This window comes from Halyomorpha halys, unplaced genomic scaffold, assembly GCF_000696795.3.
Source record: "Halyomorpha halys isolate HHAL.00 unplaced genomic scaffold, Hhal_1.1 Scaffold625.1, whole genome shotgun sequence".
Lineage (NCBI taxonomy): Eukaryota > Metazoa > Arthropoda > Insecta > Hemiptera > Pentatomidae > Halyomorpha > Halyomorpha halys.
This window is the reverse complement of record NW_027114461.1, coordinates 381331-402496: the sequence shown is the minus strand read 5'-3', so window position 1 is coordinate 402496 and position 21166 is coordinate 381331. Positions and strand designations below refer to the sequence as shown.

The 21166-nt window shown below is 30.0% G+C and overlaps 1 protein-coding gene and 1 long non-coding RNA gene across 5 annotated transcripts in view; one reads left to right on the top strand and one right to left on the bottom strand.

Annotated features, from left to right (window-relative positions):
* Nucleotides 1–212: 212 nt before the first annotated feature.
* On the bottom strand, nucleotides 213–21109 carry LOC106684876 (uncharacterized). 4 transcript variants are annotated; one of them, XM_067051644.1, is made up of 10 exons: nucleotides 20540–21109; nucleotides 15069–17098; nucleotides 14938–14997; nucleotides 14118–14195; nucleotides 10691–11157; nucleotides 10371–10619; nucleotides 10003–10281; nucleotides 5458–6269; nucleotides 2516–2641; nucleotides 213–760 (listed from the first exon to the last, which is right to left on the bottom strand). In XM_067051644.1, the coding sequence occupies exons 1-8, from the start codon at nucleotides 21009–21011 to the stop codon at nucleotides 6155–6157; spliced, it is 3750 nt and encodes a 1249-aa protein (XP_066907745.1). In that variant the 5' UTR covers nucleotides 21012–21109; the 3' UTR covers nucleotides 213–760; nucleotides 2516–2641; nucleotides 5458–6154. The 4 variants fall into 4 exon arrangements, with proteins under 4 accessions (XP_066907745.1, XP_066907743.1, XP_066907744.1 ...); XM_067051642.1 differs by having other exon boundaries at nucleotides 2516–6269; XM_067051643.1 differs by having other exon boundaries at nucleotides 2520–6269.
* Nucleotides 19209–21166, top strand: part of LOC136796829 (uncharacterized) — a 343861-nt gene continuing 341903 nt past the window's right edge. The window contains exon 1 of the long non-coding RNA XR_010844594.1: nucleotides 19209–19842. This is a non-coding gene — a long non-coding RNA (uncharacterized lncRNA). The remainder of the gene's footprint in view (nucleotides 19843–21166) is intronic.

The following is a 21166-nucleotide window of genomic DNA, read 5'->3' as shown; positions in this document are numbered from 1 at the left end:
AATAAATAAATCACACCACAAAATAAAAGAAATCACAAATGTGTCTTATTCAGGCATTAAACATCCCATGAAATTTTTTTTTTTTAAAGAAATAAAGTGAACGATAAAACCCTATAAAGGGTTTATTTGAATTACACCTAATGTACTACTATTTTATTATTATATAAATACTAATATTTTGAGTAAATAAGGCAGATAAATGAAAAAAACAATGATTGATAAATATCTCATTTTATTTAATTTGTTTTCATAAAATAGAATATATATATATGATAAATTCATAAGTAAATGCAGCTTCACAATGATGGATTGACATCTTGATCAAGAGTGTTTCACAATAACTTTTTTTAATTAATTAATTTTTTCCTCCACAGCACAGACCGCTGGATTCACAACGATCGGACAAGTTAACTGAAGAGGTGTCTCGAAAAAATCATGGGAACACAATGATGGTTAAGGTTACTTTAATGATACTAGGGCTAATAGCACGACATGAAAAACTAAACATAATTGAGATCAAGATATATTTAATAATATCAAATTTTGCTTTCAAAGAGAAAACATCAATTATATTTATTAAAAAAAAAAAAAATAAATAAAAAAGAAACTAATAATTATAACTTTGCTATAAACGTATTGACTTCTGAAGTATGAAAGTTATTTAGGTAAAATAAAAAAAAAATAAAAAAATTTTAACCAGAACATAAGTGCCTCTTAAAAAAAAATCTTGGGTAGCTTACCTATCTGGAGAAACAGTGCCCTATAAACAAAAATGTAAAAAAAATAATAAAAAACATTATAAATCTAAATTATTGAGAAAAAATATATAATTTCAAAGGATAACTATAATAATGCATGCTATTCACACCTTTCCAGAATAGCAAAATACTATTCCTCTGAAATTTGATATGAAATCAATGTTAAAAATTGTATTATAAAAAATAAGGATATTAAATATAAAAATCTTATATTAAAAAAATATATATATAACTACAGTTGACTCCACTTAATCTTTGGATCAAAATAAAAATAAGACTAAGTTATATAAATTTTCTCTGCTTTAACAACAAAAACTTGGAAGAAAATAATTTAGCCCTTCCTTTTAACTAAACCTTTGGAGAGATTACAGCGAAATAGAAAATGTTTCTTTCATAAGGCAAGCAAGACAAGTATTGTAGTGTGTACTCGTAGAGAGTTTGACCAATCTACGTCCTCCAATTCCGGATGGTCTGTTAAATTTTTTATTGATTTAATATAATACTATTATTATCAAAGAAAAGCCAAACCTAAAGGTATTGCTAGATAAATTGCACCAGTCTAATAAAAGGGGAATTTTTCACAGTTAATTTTGTGCCCTCTGCAATGACACGTTTTACCACCGTCTAGCTACAGCCTTGCACCTCAGCCAAGAGGAAGAAAGAAATATTATAAAGTTCATATTATCTGCATCGTACATGTCAACTATGAAAGATAATCTATGTTCTAAAAAACTCATTAATTTACATTGCTAGATGAGTACAGGTGTTCATTATTATAAAAACTATTTTGGAAACCCTAATTTAATTTTGGGATATCAATTTTAAAATTTAAGTTATAAGGTCTTGGCCCTTATTGTTCCAATTAAGTGGAGTCAATAATTGGATATTAATTTTAAATTAAATTATTGTTATTAAATTCCAGAAAACAATTTTTGAAGCAAAAAAAAAATCTAGAAAATCAATATTTAGTTAACACTCTCGGTGCAGAAGAGCCTCAGGTGAGGTTCCTCAGTTTTGCTCCAGGTTTACACTTATCTTCCTAGTTTCACTGCATTATCAATGTTAATGAGTGCTTGTTTTAACTCCAGATAATGATAGCTAACTTCAGTAACAGTGTATTTTGTCCTTAAATCGGACAACCCGTATTAATACCAATAACTTTCACAATTACATCTTTATTTTATAATGTTAGTAAGAACTATAGTTAGTGGAATTTTACCAGAGACCAGAGGTCTCCGATGAGGAGGACAGATGTTTAATTTTTTTCTTCTAACAATTATAAACAAAGGTAAAATTTAATAATTAAATACATCTATATAAAGTATTAAGAAAAAAAGTATGCATCCAGACAGGTGTACTTTAACATTATGCCCACCACACCGAGAGTGTTAATAAAAACACTATAAAATTAAAATTAATTTTTAAAGCTAAATAATAATCAAACACTTAATTCAATAGATTTAATCAATGAATGACAAACTGATGGGCACAAAATTGTATAAACCTATTTCGTTTTTGTTTTTTTTTCTGTTATTTCATACTTGATTTGTGTTAGGTTAGTTGATACTTCATTACTTGTAAACATTTACCTCATCTAAAATTTAACTATTGAGAGTTCAAAACACTCAACAGAATTAGTTACAATGATATAATCAGTCATATTAACGTATAATCTGCATATCATGATAGCAAACTTCATGAAAAATAAAATAATATCTTAGTTTTAAAAATACATCAGTCAGTCAAATAATAAATACTTGCAGAAAGTAGTTTCAAATTATGAAATTATGTCTATAAATATGAAAAGAGTAGATGAGTATCATAAGTAATTTTCATAATCATATGTCATTCTCCTCAACTTCTCTCACAATAAATGCACTTTTCTGAAACAGAAAATACAATAAATTAATTTTTCAATGAAAGGGTATAATCTATATGTTAACCTTTACTTTTGTAAAATTTTAATCAATCACTTTTCCAAATTATCTGTCCAGGTCCCTAACCTATAAAGCTTTGAAGTTCAAAAAACCTAGCATAATTATAACTGAATATTACACACAAATCAGACCATTTTAAACTGCAACTGCTTTTTTTAAAATTATACAAATAAAAAATTATATTAAATTATAATAGAAATTGAACACAAATTTTTAAATAAAACATAATTTTTTAGTTACATAGGAAAAGGATTTATCTTTATTTAAATAATTAAACCAATCTTTACAGACTAGTAATTAATTACTCACAGATGTTAGTTGCGTTAAAAAATATTGAAATTATTAATGGTGATTCTCCTTATGTTGCAGATGTATAAAAGGGGTGGTATATAAAAATTCGGACTCAAAGTGGTTTAAAAAACTTTCTAAAATCTAGAATAAAAGGTTTTGAATAAATCAGAAACTATATCTCTTCTAGAACATTATATCTACCCATTTCCGAGATAATTTAACTCTCTACACAATGAAAATAACATAATCTAAATCTGACTAAATAAAAAAAAAAAAAAAATGACCGCTTTTCAACCAAATATTTGTAATATTATTTCTTTGATATAAAATACAAATAATACTCAAATCATAGTCCATTGTTATCTACCCTCATTAGCCATCTGCTAGCCATTTCTTGATCCTATACTAATACCATTCTTTGGGATGTTTGTCAAATAACTTTTGAACCACAATTTCGACTTCTGCAAAATTATCAAATTTTTTACCTTGAAGGAAATGGGCCATGGATTGATACAAGTAGTAATCCGATGTGGAGAGGTCTGGACTATATGGTGGATGAGTTCAATGAAGTTTTCGGGAGAGACAGGAGATGCTTACAACTACAACCAATTCTAATGAAGACTAGTTCTAGGAGTACCCCCTCAGCACCTATGATGGGGAGATAGCTGCCATACAAGCAGCCACTGAAGAACTCAAGAAAATACACCAACCATCCAAAGCTGTATTTCTCGTTGACTCCCAGTCCACTGTTCAGAATTTATCAGGCAATTCATAAACAGCATTGCCAGAGGACAATAGATTGTGAGAAGAGTTAAATAAAATACTTAACCGAGGGTTGGGACCTTAAGTTTCAATGGATCTCTAGCCATATCAATTTCAATGAGGTCTTCGATAAAGCAAGCAATGAGGTTATAGATAAACTAGCAAACCAGGGAACAACTTTTAATCAGCCATATGTCCTCTGCTAAAATCTTTTAAACAAAAGTCAGCACAATTGGAGTCTGGAATAAATAATTCCTCACAGAACATTCATTGGGAAAGAAGTAGGAGAGCCTTCTGATTCAAGGTATTATTGACGACGGTCTTCCCAGAGCAGTTAGTGAGGCTGTCTTTAGGATGAATTTATGATTACCTATCTTTACATCTTCATCTGGTAGGGGTACTACTGACTCCGGAAATTCAACAGTGTGACTTTCACACCATGGTTGTAAATCATCACAGGAATATGAAAACCAACTAAATGCAGAAGAACATCTCTACTGATCAGCATGTCACCGAATGGCTTAACAGCCGAACATGGACCTAAGCTAGTAAGTACAATCAGACCATTATTGTGGTCACTGATCCAAATCATTATTATGTTTGTTATGAAAATAAAAACAATCAAATAATGATGCATTGAATAATTTCAAATATATTATATACATGAGTAATTCTCAAATAAAGGGCTATTTTTAGGTCTTAATTTTCAACAAAAATTCATCTCCAAAAATAGAAAAAATAAAACATTTCAATGTTCTAAGGTTAGCTCTTAGCTAAAACCACTATCAAGCAAAACATGAATGCCACATCGATTCATGAAATTTGAATTTGAATTTTTTAACTCATCAAGGCCAAAAAGATGCCGTAGCAATGAGCCCATAAGTAACCATGACAATGATCAAATGGACTTTCCACAATCACATAATATTGGATGATAGTTCATTTATTAATTTTAAGATTTCAGTTCATAAAGATAAAGATGATCAATCATGATAAAATAAAAATTATATATACATATTTTTTTTAAAAATAAAAACAACAATAACTATATCAAACCATTACACTGGTAATTGAAAACTTACGAACCTGTAATTTTGCATTTCTAGCTGGCTCACACAGCATTTCAGAATCATGGAAGTCATTAAAATCACTCTGTTTTCTATTTTTAGTTTGAGAATTTTTCTTTATCTGGTACATATTTTTGAATATCATAAATCCTATTCTGACGTGAAACAAAATTAATCGAAATAATTTTTTGTAAACTTTGACTTAAGACATGAATATTTGAATGTAAGAATGTTGCTCTAAGGCAGCGATCACAATGAGAACTGGAGTGTTCATGACATCTAGACCATTAGTAAAACATAGCAAAATAATTAATTCATCATGTCTATCTATTATAACCACTATGGATAACACTGCTTTTTAGAAGCCATTTCATTCAAGGAGAGCTTAATAGGCTATAGATTGTTTGAGAATCACCCACATACAATTAGTCAGTATCAACAATTCCTTTAGGTTGTTTAAAAACTAACTTTAAAAACAGACTATGATTAGCAGTAAAGAAAATGAAATAATAAAAAATTGAAACTTTTCCTCAACCAGAAGAGTTGAAATTTTACAGCATAATATTAAACAGATTTATACAATTTAACTGCCCAAAAATAAATTATGCAATGAAAATTAGCAACCTGTATACTACTACTTACCCTTCAAAGAAGCCTGCATTACATTGTACCTCCACAGGTCCTTCAGGTAGAATAGTACTGAAACCATGAGACGTACTATAAAAATAAATTTTTTAACTAAATAATCATAAATATAAAACTAACTACTCCATTAAAAAATGCAAATACAACTAATCAATCCAACTTATACATATACAACAAACATATTTACATTGTTTACTATCAATTAAATAACAGCAATAAAAATAAAAACAAACTATAAGAAGTATCCATTATTAAAAAAGAAGGAAAAAAATAAATAAAAAAAAGCTAGGCTCCTTAACTACAATAATTTACCTGAACATAACTACACTTATATTATGTTTTTGATTACTATTAGTAATAAAATATATCACTAAACAATGAAAATGTTTATCATAACAATTTTTTTTTTGTTTCTTTGTACCAGGTAACATTAGGCAATTCGATATCACAGATTAAATTGGAATTCATTGGCACTAGCACTTTTTTTTAAAAATATAATTATCAATTAAATATTATCCTAAAATACATCACAGGTGAATTAAGTGTACATCAAATGGCTATGTACATCAAATGTCCTTCTTCAACAAAACATTTGCTTCAATGATACATAATATCAGTTTTATTATAGGAATCTTAAATGGTTATTATGGTTAAGTTAATTTAAAATGAGCGTGTAAAAAGTCAAGCATTTTGGTCAAACAGTCTTGAAATGTTGGTATTGGCACTCTTCGTCCCTGCAAATGCCATGTAGATCGTAGTGGCATACAGGCGTATTCGGGTCCCATTCTCCTCTTTCCCTTTCCTTCCCACTATAAAGATATACAAACATGAATTCATAAATAGTCGGGTTAATACAAAAAAAAAAAAATTAATATAAGTAATATGAAAATAATAATTATTTTCAAGTGAAAAATTTAAATCTTGCTATTTGAAAACTATTATTCACATTTCATAACTTATTATATGAATGTTTTGGAGTATTGATTCATCTTGATGCCTTATCTAAAGATACAATATTAACTGGTAAGAATAAAAGTATTTATAATTATAATATACTTAAAACATTTGTATCTGACAATATTTTTTGACAAGTTTATTTAACTAATTTATCTTGCTTTCACACACAAATTACATGTGCTAGTGTGAATCTGAATTAGAAAAAAGAAGAGTCTTAATAATTTTAAGGACAGAAGACATAAAAAGTGACAGACAGACAGGGTCATTTTCGGTTAAGAGAGATAAGGTTTTGTCTTAGCATCCTTGAAACTGCAGTGGCACCGGTTCAAATCTAGGCTGGGGGGAGGGGGGGTTGTTTTTTATTTCATGGTGCTCCCATGAAATGAAAACTTGATCATCCCACTCTGGTTAGAATAGGTTGGTTACCTGCAGATAACCCCCCTCTACCCCAATAAGTCAGAAATGACCAGGAAGGGGGCAATAAAGGCAAACTGAGACAGAAAACTAAATTTGTTCATTGATGACACAAACAGAAAATGCAAGAAGAAATTTTCAATTCTGAGGAAAACTTTTTTCTTCTTACATGAATACCAAGCTTCCCTTCATTTGGTAAAGAGGAAGAAAAAAAACAAAAAATATTTATGAGAATTATGGGGAAAATGATGTAAACAAACTTTAGACATTTCGTACTGGCAACTAATTAAATTTGTACACATGTAATACACAAATGACATCATTCTAATGAATGTGTGCTAGACTAGACTAGATCATGTTTGTGCATATTTTTACATGTCTGAAATTGTACAACAATAGTAACAGTACCGTATGAGTTAGTGCATTCGGTTTCATATTTATATAAAAGAAAATTGAGAATGGTGGAGAAATTCCAAATAAATATCTAAAAATACAATTAAAAAAACTGCATGAATTATACCTATTGGTATTCATGCTGACCAGTGTAATTGCTGGCAGTATATTTTCACAGACCCTCTTCTTCAAAATCTACCCACAATTTTAATTTTAACAAAATACACCCATTCAACATTAAACTAGCAATTATTTTGCAGTCTGCCTGCTGGTCCTTGAGTAATCCATGTCTATTATTTTGAGAAATAAAATAATTAATATGGTGACACTCTGAACTATTATTATTTACCTTTTTTATATCTAATAATACATAATGAATATAAGGGAGGCTCATATAATACAATTCATTTATTTGAGTTGCTATGGCTCAAGAAAAACAGTTATTGAGAGCTATATTAATCTAAAAACCAAACAAGAAATTTTAAAAGTGAACAGTAGTGATATTGAAAAAAAAAAAAAATAAAACCCTAAAATTTAAGTGATAGGTTTCAGTAATAAAAACAGAAAACTGAGTATTTAAATTACTGAATATTTAAAGTTCCAACAATCCATTGTAAAATTCTAAACATTGTAATACAAATTAGTTAAATTGAGAGAATCAATTTTGTGAAAAAGGTATGGTATATATATATAATTTTGGATTCATTACCTTTCTTAAATAAACAATGCATTTTTAATATTCTAAAATTGACTTATTCAATCATCATTATAAACTACAGAATAGACAAAGAGGGCAGTGGAGAAGAGATTGAAAATCCATCAAGGAACTTTAATTTATACACAACACAGAGTTGGGCAAAAATTATTCGATTGACAAGAGGCGAATACTTTTTTTATTCGATTGAAGAGAGACGAATAAATTTTTATTCGAATAAAAATATGACTAAACAATCCGAATACTTTTTTATTCAAATATTTAAAATACTATTTCAATCGAATAAAAAATTGATTTTATTAAATTCACCTAGTTTTTCACCACCTTCAATTTCTAATGTATGAGGGTCCTATTTCACATATTCAGACGAGTACAAAACGAAAATTCTATCGATTTTAAGATTCCATATCGATTTATTTTTAATTTTTTTTATTTCTAACATATAGAGGCCAATTTTTAGGTTTTCGGATATGCAGAATATGAAAATGCTATCTATTTTAAGATCGCGTTTTGATTTATTTTAACTTTCTTGATCCCGAACATGTTAGGGTCACTTTATATGTTTTGAGATATGTAAAATATGAAAATACTATCGATTATTTTAACTTTTCTGGTTTCTAACACGATAGGGCCTCAAACATGTTATAAATCAAGAAAGTTAAAATTAATCGATATGCGGTCTTAAAATCGATAACATTTTCATATTCTACATATCCCAAAACATATAAAGGGACCTTAACATGTTAGAAATCAGAAAAGTTAAAATAAATTGATAGTATTTTCATATTCTACATATCCCAAAACATATAAAGGGACCTTAACATGTTAGAAATCAGAAAAGTTAAAATAAATTGATAGTATTTTCATATTCTACATATCCCAAAACATAAAAAGTGACCCTTATATGTTAGAAATCAGAAAACTTAAAATTAATCTATACGCGATCATAATATATATCTATGTCTAGCTGTAAGACAAAAAATGTCGTCTTTATACAAAAACAAAAGGTATTCTGATGGTTAATCATTTAATTTTTTTGAATAAGAGATTATTTTTCTATAAAATGGACGAATATAAAAGTATTCAAAAGGTTATTTGAATTGTTTTGCCCGAATAATTGATTATTCAAGTAAAATAATGAAGAATAAAAAAGTAATCAGATGGTTAATCATATATTTTGTACGAATAATTGATTATTTGTGTAAAATAATGACAGATGAAAAAGTATTCGGATGGTTAATCATATGTTTTTGTACGAATAATTGATTATTCGAGTAGAAAATTCAGGAATAAAAAAGTATTCATCTCTCGTCATTAGAGTAATATTTGCCCAACTCTGACACAACATAATAAAGAGGTTATTTAAATGGTATATTAAATACCACTCGTGAAATAGATTTGAATTTTTATAAAAATAATTACAAGAAGAAAAGTAAAAGAATGGAAACCTTAGCTGTATCACCAAAGAATTATAACTAATTTTGTGAAACCTGGTTGTTTTGTGTGAAAAATGAGAGCTTATTTTTTAATTATTTTCATTTTGTCCTAGAAATATTTTATAAAGTTATAAAGTTTAGAGAAATCCAGAATAAACTGTGTTAACACTACATAATAATAATAATAATAATAATAATAATAATAATAATTAAAATAATTTCATTTGGTGTTTAATTTTAATATTCATTATAATAAAAATCTTATTGCATAATGTGTCTTTTTTGTTTTTTACTTTTATCTCTTAGGTTGGAATTTAAGGCAAAATGTATTTATTGGTTTCGAAATTTCTTTTTTCAAATGAATAAGAGAAAACACATATGTCTATACATAAGTTCCTCTATAGGAACTTTGAGAACTTATTCATCTTTAGCACAATTTCGTTCAACACAAACTGAAAAATTTAGTTTCACAGGCAGGAATTTAGAACGTACTATTTAACTATATAAAGTTAAATTTTATTATATATTTAAATTAGTAATCGTTCAGAATAAAGGATTAAAAATTAAAAAATTGCATTTTAAAAGGATAAAATTAATCATGCTTAAAACATTATATCATAATCTTACCTAAAATTCCTCTTCAAAGAAACTTCAATATGGTCTTTGGTCGCATCTTGTGGAACAGAATTCTTAGCTGCAACAGAGTCAGTGACGATTAATTTCTTTTTTAATGGAGTAGGTTCTTTTGAACTCATTGTCCTTTTCACACCACAAGCACAAGCTGATTTTTTATCGCTATTCTTCGCCAGAATTTTTTCACTGAAGAAATTGTGAAATAAGAACTGTGCTCGCAGAGATACCTCTTTATATTTCAGTTTCACTAATTCCATATCTCTGCTCTGCATCCTGCACAGAGATACAACTTATCTCATCTTTCATTATATCAAATAAAACAAATCAAACAAGAATAAAAATTATTAAACAAGAAAACTAACTTATTTTTATCAGGTTGAGTTGAACTGGTCATTAAAGAGATTTTCGATGATATCTGCCTTTCTTTTTCAGTTAATGTGTCTCTGATTTGTAAGATTGTTTTCTCTTTCACTGCCATTTTCGATTCAGTTGCTTTTAAAATTCTTTTTAAACGAGCTGTTTTCTGTTTTAAATCTAAATGTTCTGAATTATTTTTATCAAAATCATTTACAATATCATTCATTAAGTTTATTTCTTCCATAATTGTACAACTGTAAAAAAATATAACTATTAATAAAAAAATTAATAAATAAATATAAAGGAAACTAAAATATTTGCTAACCTGACTAAGTTGGGAAAGCTTTTTTTTGAGACACTAGTATCTTCTATCAAACAAGCTTTATCAACTTTAGGTGGAGGTTTACTTGATAAAATTTTGTTAGTTTCAAGAATTTCTGATGAAGATGATGAATTCTCCAACTTAATAGGTTTATCAACAACTTCAATGATGTTGCTCACAGTTTCAACGCTTATGGTAGAAGGACACGGGGAATGTTCAACATTCCCTGCATCTTTTAGGTTAGGTGATGACTTAATCTGAGAAATGGGATTGCTAATGATCATTATGGGTGTCAAGTCAGACATTGCTGGTTCTTTTCCATCAGAAGAAACTGTATTACATACATTAGTGTTTTTTGAAGGCTCGATAATTTTTGATCGAGTAACCTGTAAAACTTTTTCTTTTTCAGCTATTTTCTTCTTTAATCTCTTATATTCTTCTTGTTGCCAGGCTGGTAAATGTTTCAAAACCTAAAAAATATAATGATTATATCAAACCATAAATAACTATGCCTAGAAGGGCTATGAAGTTTTTAACTTTTAACTGGCTAATAATAAATAGCATTACGACTATTTGAGTTTTTCTTTAACTGCACCTGGACCATATTTCTTTTATTATGTTTGTTGTTTGTTTCTTAGTTTTGAAATATTATCTAGCTAGACAATTATAATTTGTCTAATAATCGTTACGATAGTGGAAAGGATGATGAAAAGCAGATAAGTAACTGTTCTAATTTTAAAAAAAAGGTAAGATAAATAGATAATTATAATAATTATTTAGTTAGTCTGATGGATGAATTTAATGACTTTCTATTACGGATTCGTCGTTTCTCAACACCATTGGAACATCTGTTGGTATCCGTAACTGTTTGAGAGTTAATGTGTAGTGATGACATTCTTCAAAAATGTGCTAGACGGTCAGATTACTACTACATTTCGAACATTTTGGAGGGGCCTCTACTGTTATGAGGTGGATGCGTGTCAATCGGGTATGTCCTATTTTGAGTCGGGTGATCACTACTTCTTCACGGCATCTGCTTCGGGTTGATGTAATCCAGGACTTCATGTCTTTCTTTATAGGTTTCAACTTACTGGGTGGACTTTCATCCCACATTGCCTGCCATCTTTTATTAATACGTTCCTTTAAAGGGCGAGCAAGTTCCTTTGCTGTTAAGATTGCCTGGGAGGACTAGCGCTTCTCTAGCACCTTTGTCGGCCATCTCATTTCCTGTAATATCAACATGCATGGGAGCCCAGATGAAGTAGACTGATTTATCTATTTGTTTTAACATTATTAAGTATTCATGAATTTGTTGAACAAGTGGGTGAACTGAATACATTATATATAGTCCTTCCTTTTATTATTACACATGGTCAATCAATGATCTTCCAGCTTAAATTAGATGTTTTAATCAGTTAAAAAATTGCGAATATGTAAGCTTTCTAGTTTCAGAAAAAAAAATTTGCATAAGTAATAAAAAAACCATTACTTCTGGGAAGTGACACTAATGGCCAAAAAAACTGAAAAACTAGTACAAAAATAAGGAATACCAGGAAAAACCTTCTTATGAAGTGGGAAGGATTTAAAATGAATACATTTTAATTAAGTCTGAAGTTGATGTGAGATATTTATAAATAAGAGTTTATTTATTTTAACCTGAATTTATTTTTCCTTTAATTGGTAGTATAATCACTCATAAATGGTAGCAAGACTAAGACTTATGTCAATTTTTATAAACAAATTATGAGGTCTATTTGTTATCTTACAGGAGTGGTAATCTACTCTTGAATCAAGCAAATTGTCTGTAATTTCAATGTGCATGATTGCTTGGTCCTATCGATTGATTAGTGCTGAGTTCAGAAACTTAGCCAAGGAAACAATCGAGTGGCTACATTGGAACAAAGAAACTGGTAAAATAGATGTTATGTATTAAAGGAGTCACTAGGGAACAAAAATTTCCCTAGTTAGTTACATCTGGTTCACTATTATTGTTTCTATGTTTGTGAATTAATGGCTTGCCTAAAACTATATATACATATATATGTATAAATATTGTTTATTATTCTAAATAAATCAATTCAAAGAGACTATTATATTATTATTTTTGTGTTTTGTCATAACAAAGTAGTGAAGAGGATGGGATCTCTTTATGTTAATTTTTTTTTTTTTAAGTAGATAGTTAAGTGCACAAAAAAAAACTTATAGAGAATAATTTCTTCCTCCAATCACCAAGCTGCAAAGATCAAACCTGACTGTCATTTTCCATTGGTATTGCTGATGGCAGTGATCGCTCATGATTACACCATTTCTCTCTGATCTTGAAGTCACTCTTAACATGATGAAATGAAGATGTGAATGCCAAATGGCCAGTAATAATAAATGATTCACAGTTTTTCATAAAAATGCTGTACGACAAAGTGGGATGCTACGACAAGGTAATCTAATTAAAAGTAGTCAATAATTATAATAAACACTGAATTGATCTTGAAAATTATAAACACTTAACTATCTGCACCAATCTAACTGTGTGGTGAACAGTGACTTAATTGAAAAGGACTGAAGTACTAATAACTGTCTATCTATCATAAACAAAAATTAAGAATTTAAATGATAGAGTTTTGGAAAAAATCAATAAATAAGGATTGTTTCGTTGGCAGTTTTATGTTAGTAATTAAAGCCTTATGCTCAATACTTTTTTAGTTATACTAGGGCCTGGTCTGAGTCTTAATACTGTAAAACATACTGATAGGTTGAGACTAGAGTTGTTTCGATACTTCCAATATTTTGTGCTATTGATACTTTCCACCTGATACTTGTGGTATACGTATTGATACTTTTCATGTGGTATGTATTGGATACATGTTGTACTGTTCTTCCCATAGATAATCAGGTCAGGGATAAAAACGAGGAATTCCATGGTTCTCATGAGCCCACCAGGTTTCCATAGAGGTTTCTCTGCACCTCAGTCGGAGAAGGCAACATCAGTCTCCTATGCTCAGAAAAAAGCATGCACGTAAGGAGAATGTGCATGGCATCTCACCTTTGCATTCTACACTTGCAGAGTACTGGAGCTAATATGGAACTTTTGGAAAGGTGGGCTCTCAGACGGGAGGACTTGTTCTCATTGTGTGATTTGTTGGATGGTATCTCCGGGGTCGTGATATGAGCAGCTCCTAATTCACTGTTGCCTAATGGTGGTATTATACTGTTTTATGATAATATTAGGAGTATCATATTTCTTATTTTGTCCACCACTACCACTAACCCTACTTTGGGACCCATGTAATTTCTTTTTTCTGTTCGGATTACTTGAAAATTTAATTTTTTAATGAGTTATTTCCTGAAACACCTGATTATGAGGAATAAACATTAAAATTACTAAAATTATTAGTAGAAAATTTTGTCTATGATTTAAAAATTAGAAGGATACCTGTGGTGTGTTAACTGAACTACAAGAACTCGAAGAACTTGAACTGGTAGAGGTATTCACATAGGACGTTTTTAATTCCTGTAAAATACAAAATTTGCTAATTATATATGTTAATATAAAAACAAATATGAAATGAAAGAGTTATTATGAACGAAGTCTTAAGATCGTTGATCAATAAAAATCATAGAGCTAAATACTAAACTTAAAAAATTTACAAATTTTCTTGGAATAAATTATTATGGTAAAAGTCAGGGAGCGTAATATAAATACTCACCAATTATTAATAAATGTTTAGAAAGCCTATGATATTATGAAAGATTAACTTAGGTGCAGGACAGGAATGAGTGGAAGAAATTTCTTGAGGAGGCCACAAGGCCTGACCTGGGCTGTAGCGCCGAGGAAATAAATAAATTTAGTAATGGCATTTTGAAGATCTGGACCAGAATAGAGTAGGTGAAAGTATATTAAAACCTCGATATTGTTAAGCTTTGAAGATTGGACAGCTCCAGTGGGTTAACCATATTGCACCTTACCAGATACCTCTGAAGATGCTAAATGAAAACATATATATATAACCAGAAGAGAGGTAAGACCCCAGTTGCAATGGACCTATGGTGAATCTGCAGACATAATGTCCACCATTGAGAGTTTGAAACTTGAAGGCAGTTGTAGCCAATGACTGCAGAATTGCAGGAGGCACTTATTCTTTAAGAGTTGTAGAACCATATTATATAAGTAAATACAACCATCAAAGCTCTATTTTAAAATTAGAAATAGGATAATTCAATATATGTAAACAAAAAATAATACATGAACTCACATGTTGAACTATTGGAGTTGAAGAAATACACTGTTCAAAGGGCATCATATTATCTAGCAGCTAAAACAAAAAAAATATCAGTAATAAGTTTCCAATCAAACGAATATGCTAGAATGCTATAAACTACTTACCTTTTTCTTCTCTTCAACATCAGGCTGTTTAGAGATGCAAGAACTATCTATAGCTCCCTTCTCCAACTGAGAATTCAGTTCAGCCTCACGAAGAAGAAGATCTATGTTTGCCTCTATTTCAGGAGGTACTGGATCTAACTTAGGCAAAGGCCTAACTGATTCCGAATTAGAAATATCCAAATCACTTGAAGAATCTGAATCATCAAGTTTTATAATCATTTGAGCAACTTGAGGGATTGGTCGCACAGTGGATTGGTTTGGTTGAAGTTGAAGCTGCAAACTGGAATCACTTTTCTTAAACACCTTCGGCTTTCCGAAATGATTCACCGAAGTGTGAGCATCTTGCCTAGCTTTTCGAACAGGAGTGAGACCTTGTTTCCAAACTTTTTTGTTTACACTATTCCTCAATTTTCTTTTGTCTATTTTCTTCGTCATTATTAGTTTTTTTGGATTCTGTAATTTCATTAAATTTACTACTGGCTTGAATATTCTAGTATTTATAACTTTCTCTTTGCTAACTGGCTCCAGAGCAGCAGCCGTCACTCTCTCAAGCTTCGCACTTTCTTCACTGACTTGTTTTGTTAGCGAACTTAGAAGTTTCGCTCTAAGAATATCTTCATCCAGGTCATCTTCCCAATTGTCACCACTTCCGACACCAGTACTTTCTGATTCACATAATGTACTAACTTTATCGGCTGGATTAACAGAAATTTCTAATATGCCATTATCAATACTTTGAGGATTACTTTCACTTTTACCAGAATCATTACCACTTTCAGGAATTTTGCGTTTCACAGAAAGGAGAGCTAATTCTCTAAGTTCATCTTCATCAAGATCAGCAGACATATTTGAAACATTAATATTACTAGCGATTTCAACCACACTCCCTCTTGATCTCCTTCGTTTTCTCCATCTCGATCTTTTTGATTTTGACTTGTGTGAACTGAGGGATGATTGATAATTTTCACTCAATTTTTGACTTAATGGTGTCTGCTTGAGTTTAGCATTTTTGTTACTAGCTGAATTTTCCCAGCTGTTTTTAGATACTATATCAGAAGATGATACAGTTATCAAATTATTGGCAGAAAGTTTACAGTTAGAATTTGATACCTGACAGATATTAGTATTCTGTGGATATTGCCCCCCAGAAAAGAATAATGGATCAACAAATACTGATGAATTTCCTTCTGTGGTAGTGACCGCTGTTTCTGATATAATGGCCTCCTCCACGGGTTTATCATTAACTATGACCATATCTTCAGGCTTAAGTATATCACCTGAAATATCAGTAGCATTGAAGCGGGGAACAGAATTACTTCCAGATGTCTCATTAGTTTTCATAGAAACTGTGTCATCACTTTTCTCATCTTCAACATCACTTCCTAGAACAAAATCTTCCAAAAAGTCATCCGATTCGTCAAATTTCTTTTGATAAATAAGTCCTTTCTTTTTCCGGTCATTAAATTTTTTAACCCATGCACTTCTCAATGCTTCAACTCGTAAATAAAGTTCATCTTTATCCTCTTTCATCGACCTTATCCATTTAACTTCTATCTTCTTCGGTTGCTCAGATAACAATTCAGTCTTTTCACATTCATCAGGTTTTTCTTCAGCAGTCACAGTATTTTCTATTTCATTGTTATTTTCTGATGAAGTTTTTAAATCTTCTTCCAATTTAGTAACTGGTATGATGGGTGAATCGACAGTTTCTGGCTTCGGTGAAACAAGAGAAGGTTCATTTTCCTTAATTGGTTTTACACCGGTCGTACCAGAGCCAACTAAACGTTTCAAAAGGCTGGTTTTAGAAAAACAATTATCACCTTTAACTGTATCAGTTTTAGGAATTTCTACGGGTACAATCTTAGGAGGGGGTGGCGGTGTTGGAGTTTGATACCTTAATTTTGAATAATGGTTATCTTTATTTACCTTATTTCTATTATAATGAAGATGTTTATCGGGTGGTTTCAATTTGTTTCTAGGATTACCCCAGAATCTTTTATTATTGTGCCTGTTCTCCTTCTCATGGTAATCTGAAATTAGAACAAAATAATGATAATTGATCTTGGAAAAATAAATTTGAACACTAATAAATTGCTTAGTTCAATTTAAACTATTACTAAAAATTCTCTCCTTTAGTTGTTTCCTGAGAATAGGCAAAGTTACATTTCCAAATTTTGAATATAGCTAGATAATCTAGAGAAAGACTGAAATTGTCTTGTTAAATCCAAACCCTGAACAGGTAAGAGCTCCCTTTTGGAAGTGACTTTAAAAACTGATGTTTTACAAATAAGTAATTAATGACAGTTTGCTATAGGGAAGTATAAAAATAAAAGTTTTCAATACATGTATCCAGTGTCACAGAAAAATGTGTATCTCAGACAATTTTAACTTTTTTTAATGATGACACAAGCAAATAACATGCTGGAAACAAACTATTTCATACCTGCCACACTTTTTCATGAATAAAGTCTTTTAGATAACACCTCATACCTTGAGGCGTACTAGGTATTACTAAATGAAATTATCAATCTCATAAATATGAACATGATGGAAACATGAATGCAGACATGATATTTAATCAGGGCGTCGCAGTGCCATCATAAGGGCACCATAAAATATTTAAAAAAAACTACAGCTATGGAAATTAAAAATTATGAAGAGTGTATCAGTGACTGTTTTCCCTTGTTGCACCAGTTTGTAACCTCCAATGAAATTAATTTGTCTGGCAATATAAAATCCATTTCTTTTTATCTCCTATCAGAGCTTGTAAAAAAATATCGAATAAATACTTTGAAGCAGATAATGGTAAATTTACATGGACTAAAGATCCATTTATAGCCACGGCTCCATCAGAATTTACTTCTTTAGAAGAAGAATCTCTTATAGACTTTTCTTGCAATAATACGTTAAAGTTAAAATTTGGTAGCATGGAACTTTCTGATTTATGGATAACAGTAAAGGAGGAATATCCATTGCTTAGTGGTAAAGCTCTACGAATATTAATTCCATTCACAACATCCTGTTTGTGTGAAGCTGGGTTTTCGGCGGTCGCGGTAATAAAAAATAAATATCACTTGAAAATTAACGTTGAACAAGAAATGAGGGTCACCATATTTAATTTTATTGTGAGATTAGAGAAGTTGTGTAGTGAACATCAAGCCCATCCATCCCATTAATAATTTTAATAATGTTAATCATCAATGGATGTTCAATAAATGGTTTGTGAATTTAAAATTCGTGTTTAATTTATTTTCCAACTAACTTAACCACATGGTGATTGTCCAATCTCAAAATAGATATTACCAAAACAGTTGAAATTAGATATTCTATACTATCCCAAGGAAAATAGTAAGTATCTCTTTTTAATTTTTTGCTGTTAAATGGGTAATCACTTTTAAAAAAAAAAGTTTTCCAATTTTTCAAGAAAGTCAGAAATTGAGAAACAAATCTGATGCACTAAGGGTGCCTTGGAAAATCAATCCAAAACTATTAAATATGTGTGAAAAAAGAGGGAGTTTTATTTTGATAATTTGTTAAAAAATTAGAACTTTTCATTTTCAAAAATCAAAGCTGAACCCCATCAAAATAGAAGTCAGTAGAATCTACCTTTGCAATTGAATATACACCTGTATGTTCAGTGTATTTTTTTTTTTTTTTAAGGAGTTCATTCCAACTTAACATCCCATTTCAATTACGTAATGCTAGTTAAAATACATAATTTAATCCTTTTCCTACTTAAGAGAATTTAATTTTTAGTCTTTAACTATGAATTTGGTTTGAAATAAAATGTTTTTTGGTTCATATTCATTTACTAAGTCACTTGGATAAGATTTTATAAATGGAAACTGCCAGTATATTATTTTCAGTAAACAGCCCAATCCCAGATTAGCTTTGAGTAAGTAACAGAGATAATTAGATCGATAAAATAAAATATAAATGATAAAAATTTTAAGGACATAAAATTAATTCAGTATCATACAGCACTAAGTTTTCGCACCACAGAAAGGTTTATTGCTAATGATTATTTCAGTGATGTGTAACCATATGGTGTGGAATCAGCTAAAGCAAAAACTACAGTATATTAAAGCTAATTCATGATTTCCCAGGTGATTTATTTCAAGTTTTAAATACAGAGTTAATTTCTACTTAGTTATAGAACAAAATAAAAATAAAATTTGGGTGGAATGCCCATCTCTTTTTTTTTTTACTTTGAATTGAAATCATCACTTTTTCAGAACAGATATTTTAAAATAATTTACTGTGGCAATATTTCTCGTTATAATTTTCCAAATGAGCCTCTCGTGCTTGAGAGAATTACCACAGCAAATAGGTGTTATTTTGACCTGGCAAAAATACAGTGCCATTTGCTGTAAAGAAACACAAAAATCTCTCTGTATAAAACATTAATTAGGCCCCTACTAATGTATGAATGTTGACAGATTAATGATATTTGAGAGGAAAATTTTTGAATAGAATGTTTGGCGCTATTAAGAATGATGACCTGTACAGGATGAGGCACAATGTAGAGCTGTACCAAATCTACAAGGAACCGGCAGTGGTACAATATATAAGACTCTCAATACTGGAGTTGGTTACTCAAAATGTTGCAAAAATGGATAATGACGGCCACAAATGAGATGGGCAGATGAGGAAGCTGATGTAAAGAAATTTCTGGAAACGAGAACATGGCAAAAACTTGCACAAGACAGAGAGGAATGGAAGTGATGTCTTGATTAGCGAAGACCTGTACTGGGTCGTAGTGCCTGTAATAATGGTAAATTGACAGATTGACAAACTCTAATTTCACTAGTTTTCAGAAAATTACTTTTAAGAGTATTTCTCGTTCTAAAATTAAAGTATAATAAAATAATAATCTTAATAAAATTAAAAGCAAAAAAAAAATATAGCAGTTAACTAAAATTTCTATTATGCTCTTAACCAATTATTCAATCCTAAATTATTGTTGAAATAGATAAAATATTAGGAATGATTTTAAACAGTTCATCTATACAAACGGATCTTATTATGTCTTTAACAGTACAAAATTTAAAATAATGATGAATGATGGCTTAGCCTTTAAATAGGGTGCCCAATTAGTATACGATACGATCAAATTTAATCAATATTTAAGTTTGTTTGCGTGTTGAATCTTTTAATTGAGATTGTAGGATAACAAATAAAATAAAATAAATGGAACAAATTAAAACCAAAGGGTAACTAAAAAATAAGAAATAAAATACTAAATCTATAGAGAAAACTTAAGCCTGATACACATGTTCAGAAACATGAACGGTTATAACTGGCATAATACTTAATATTCCGAACTAACAGTAATGAATTAAAAATTAACATCATTAATTCAAAAACTCTTATTATGTTGCTACAGATAATAGAATCAGAATAAGACTATGGCTAGTAATACATAAACAGTTACATATGTTATCAAGATATCTTCAAGGCTTAAAAAATACCTTTATAATCAAATCTGTGAGGAATTTTTGGAGGAGGATCAGATCTTGCTTTGTAAGGACTCGCTGGCCTACATTTTAAATGTTTCACAACTGGTGCTAGGTCAGGTTTCCTAGGGAAAACCCTTTCAACAGTAGATTGAGTTGTTACTTCAGTAACTGTTTTATGTTTAGTAGAACTTTTTGCTTTCCTAATTCTAGCATAGCAATGCTTGCCTTTTCTTTCTTTTCTACAAACACTATTTTCTTTGCACTTATGGTCCTTTCTGCGGTGTTTCGTGCTCTGTTTCAGGTTTTCAGTAACGGAATCCCGTTTGTCAGTCTCTTCATTGCTATTTTTCAATTGACTTTGTTCTTCATCACTACTGAATTCCTCCAATGAACTCACCTCGTCATATAAATTATCGCCGTCCAAAATTTCTCCCTCTTCATAATCGTCTGAGAGGATTTCTTCAACGTCTATCGGCATATCCATTTGTAAAAAAATTAATTATAATTACGAACACAAACTTATTAACACTTATATCATTGCTTGTGAAACAGCAACCATTGCCGTAGCCTCTATCATAACAACTGGTTGTATGATAATTAAAAAATATGTTTCTGTTCTAGAAATTTTCTTTCTAAGAG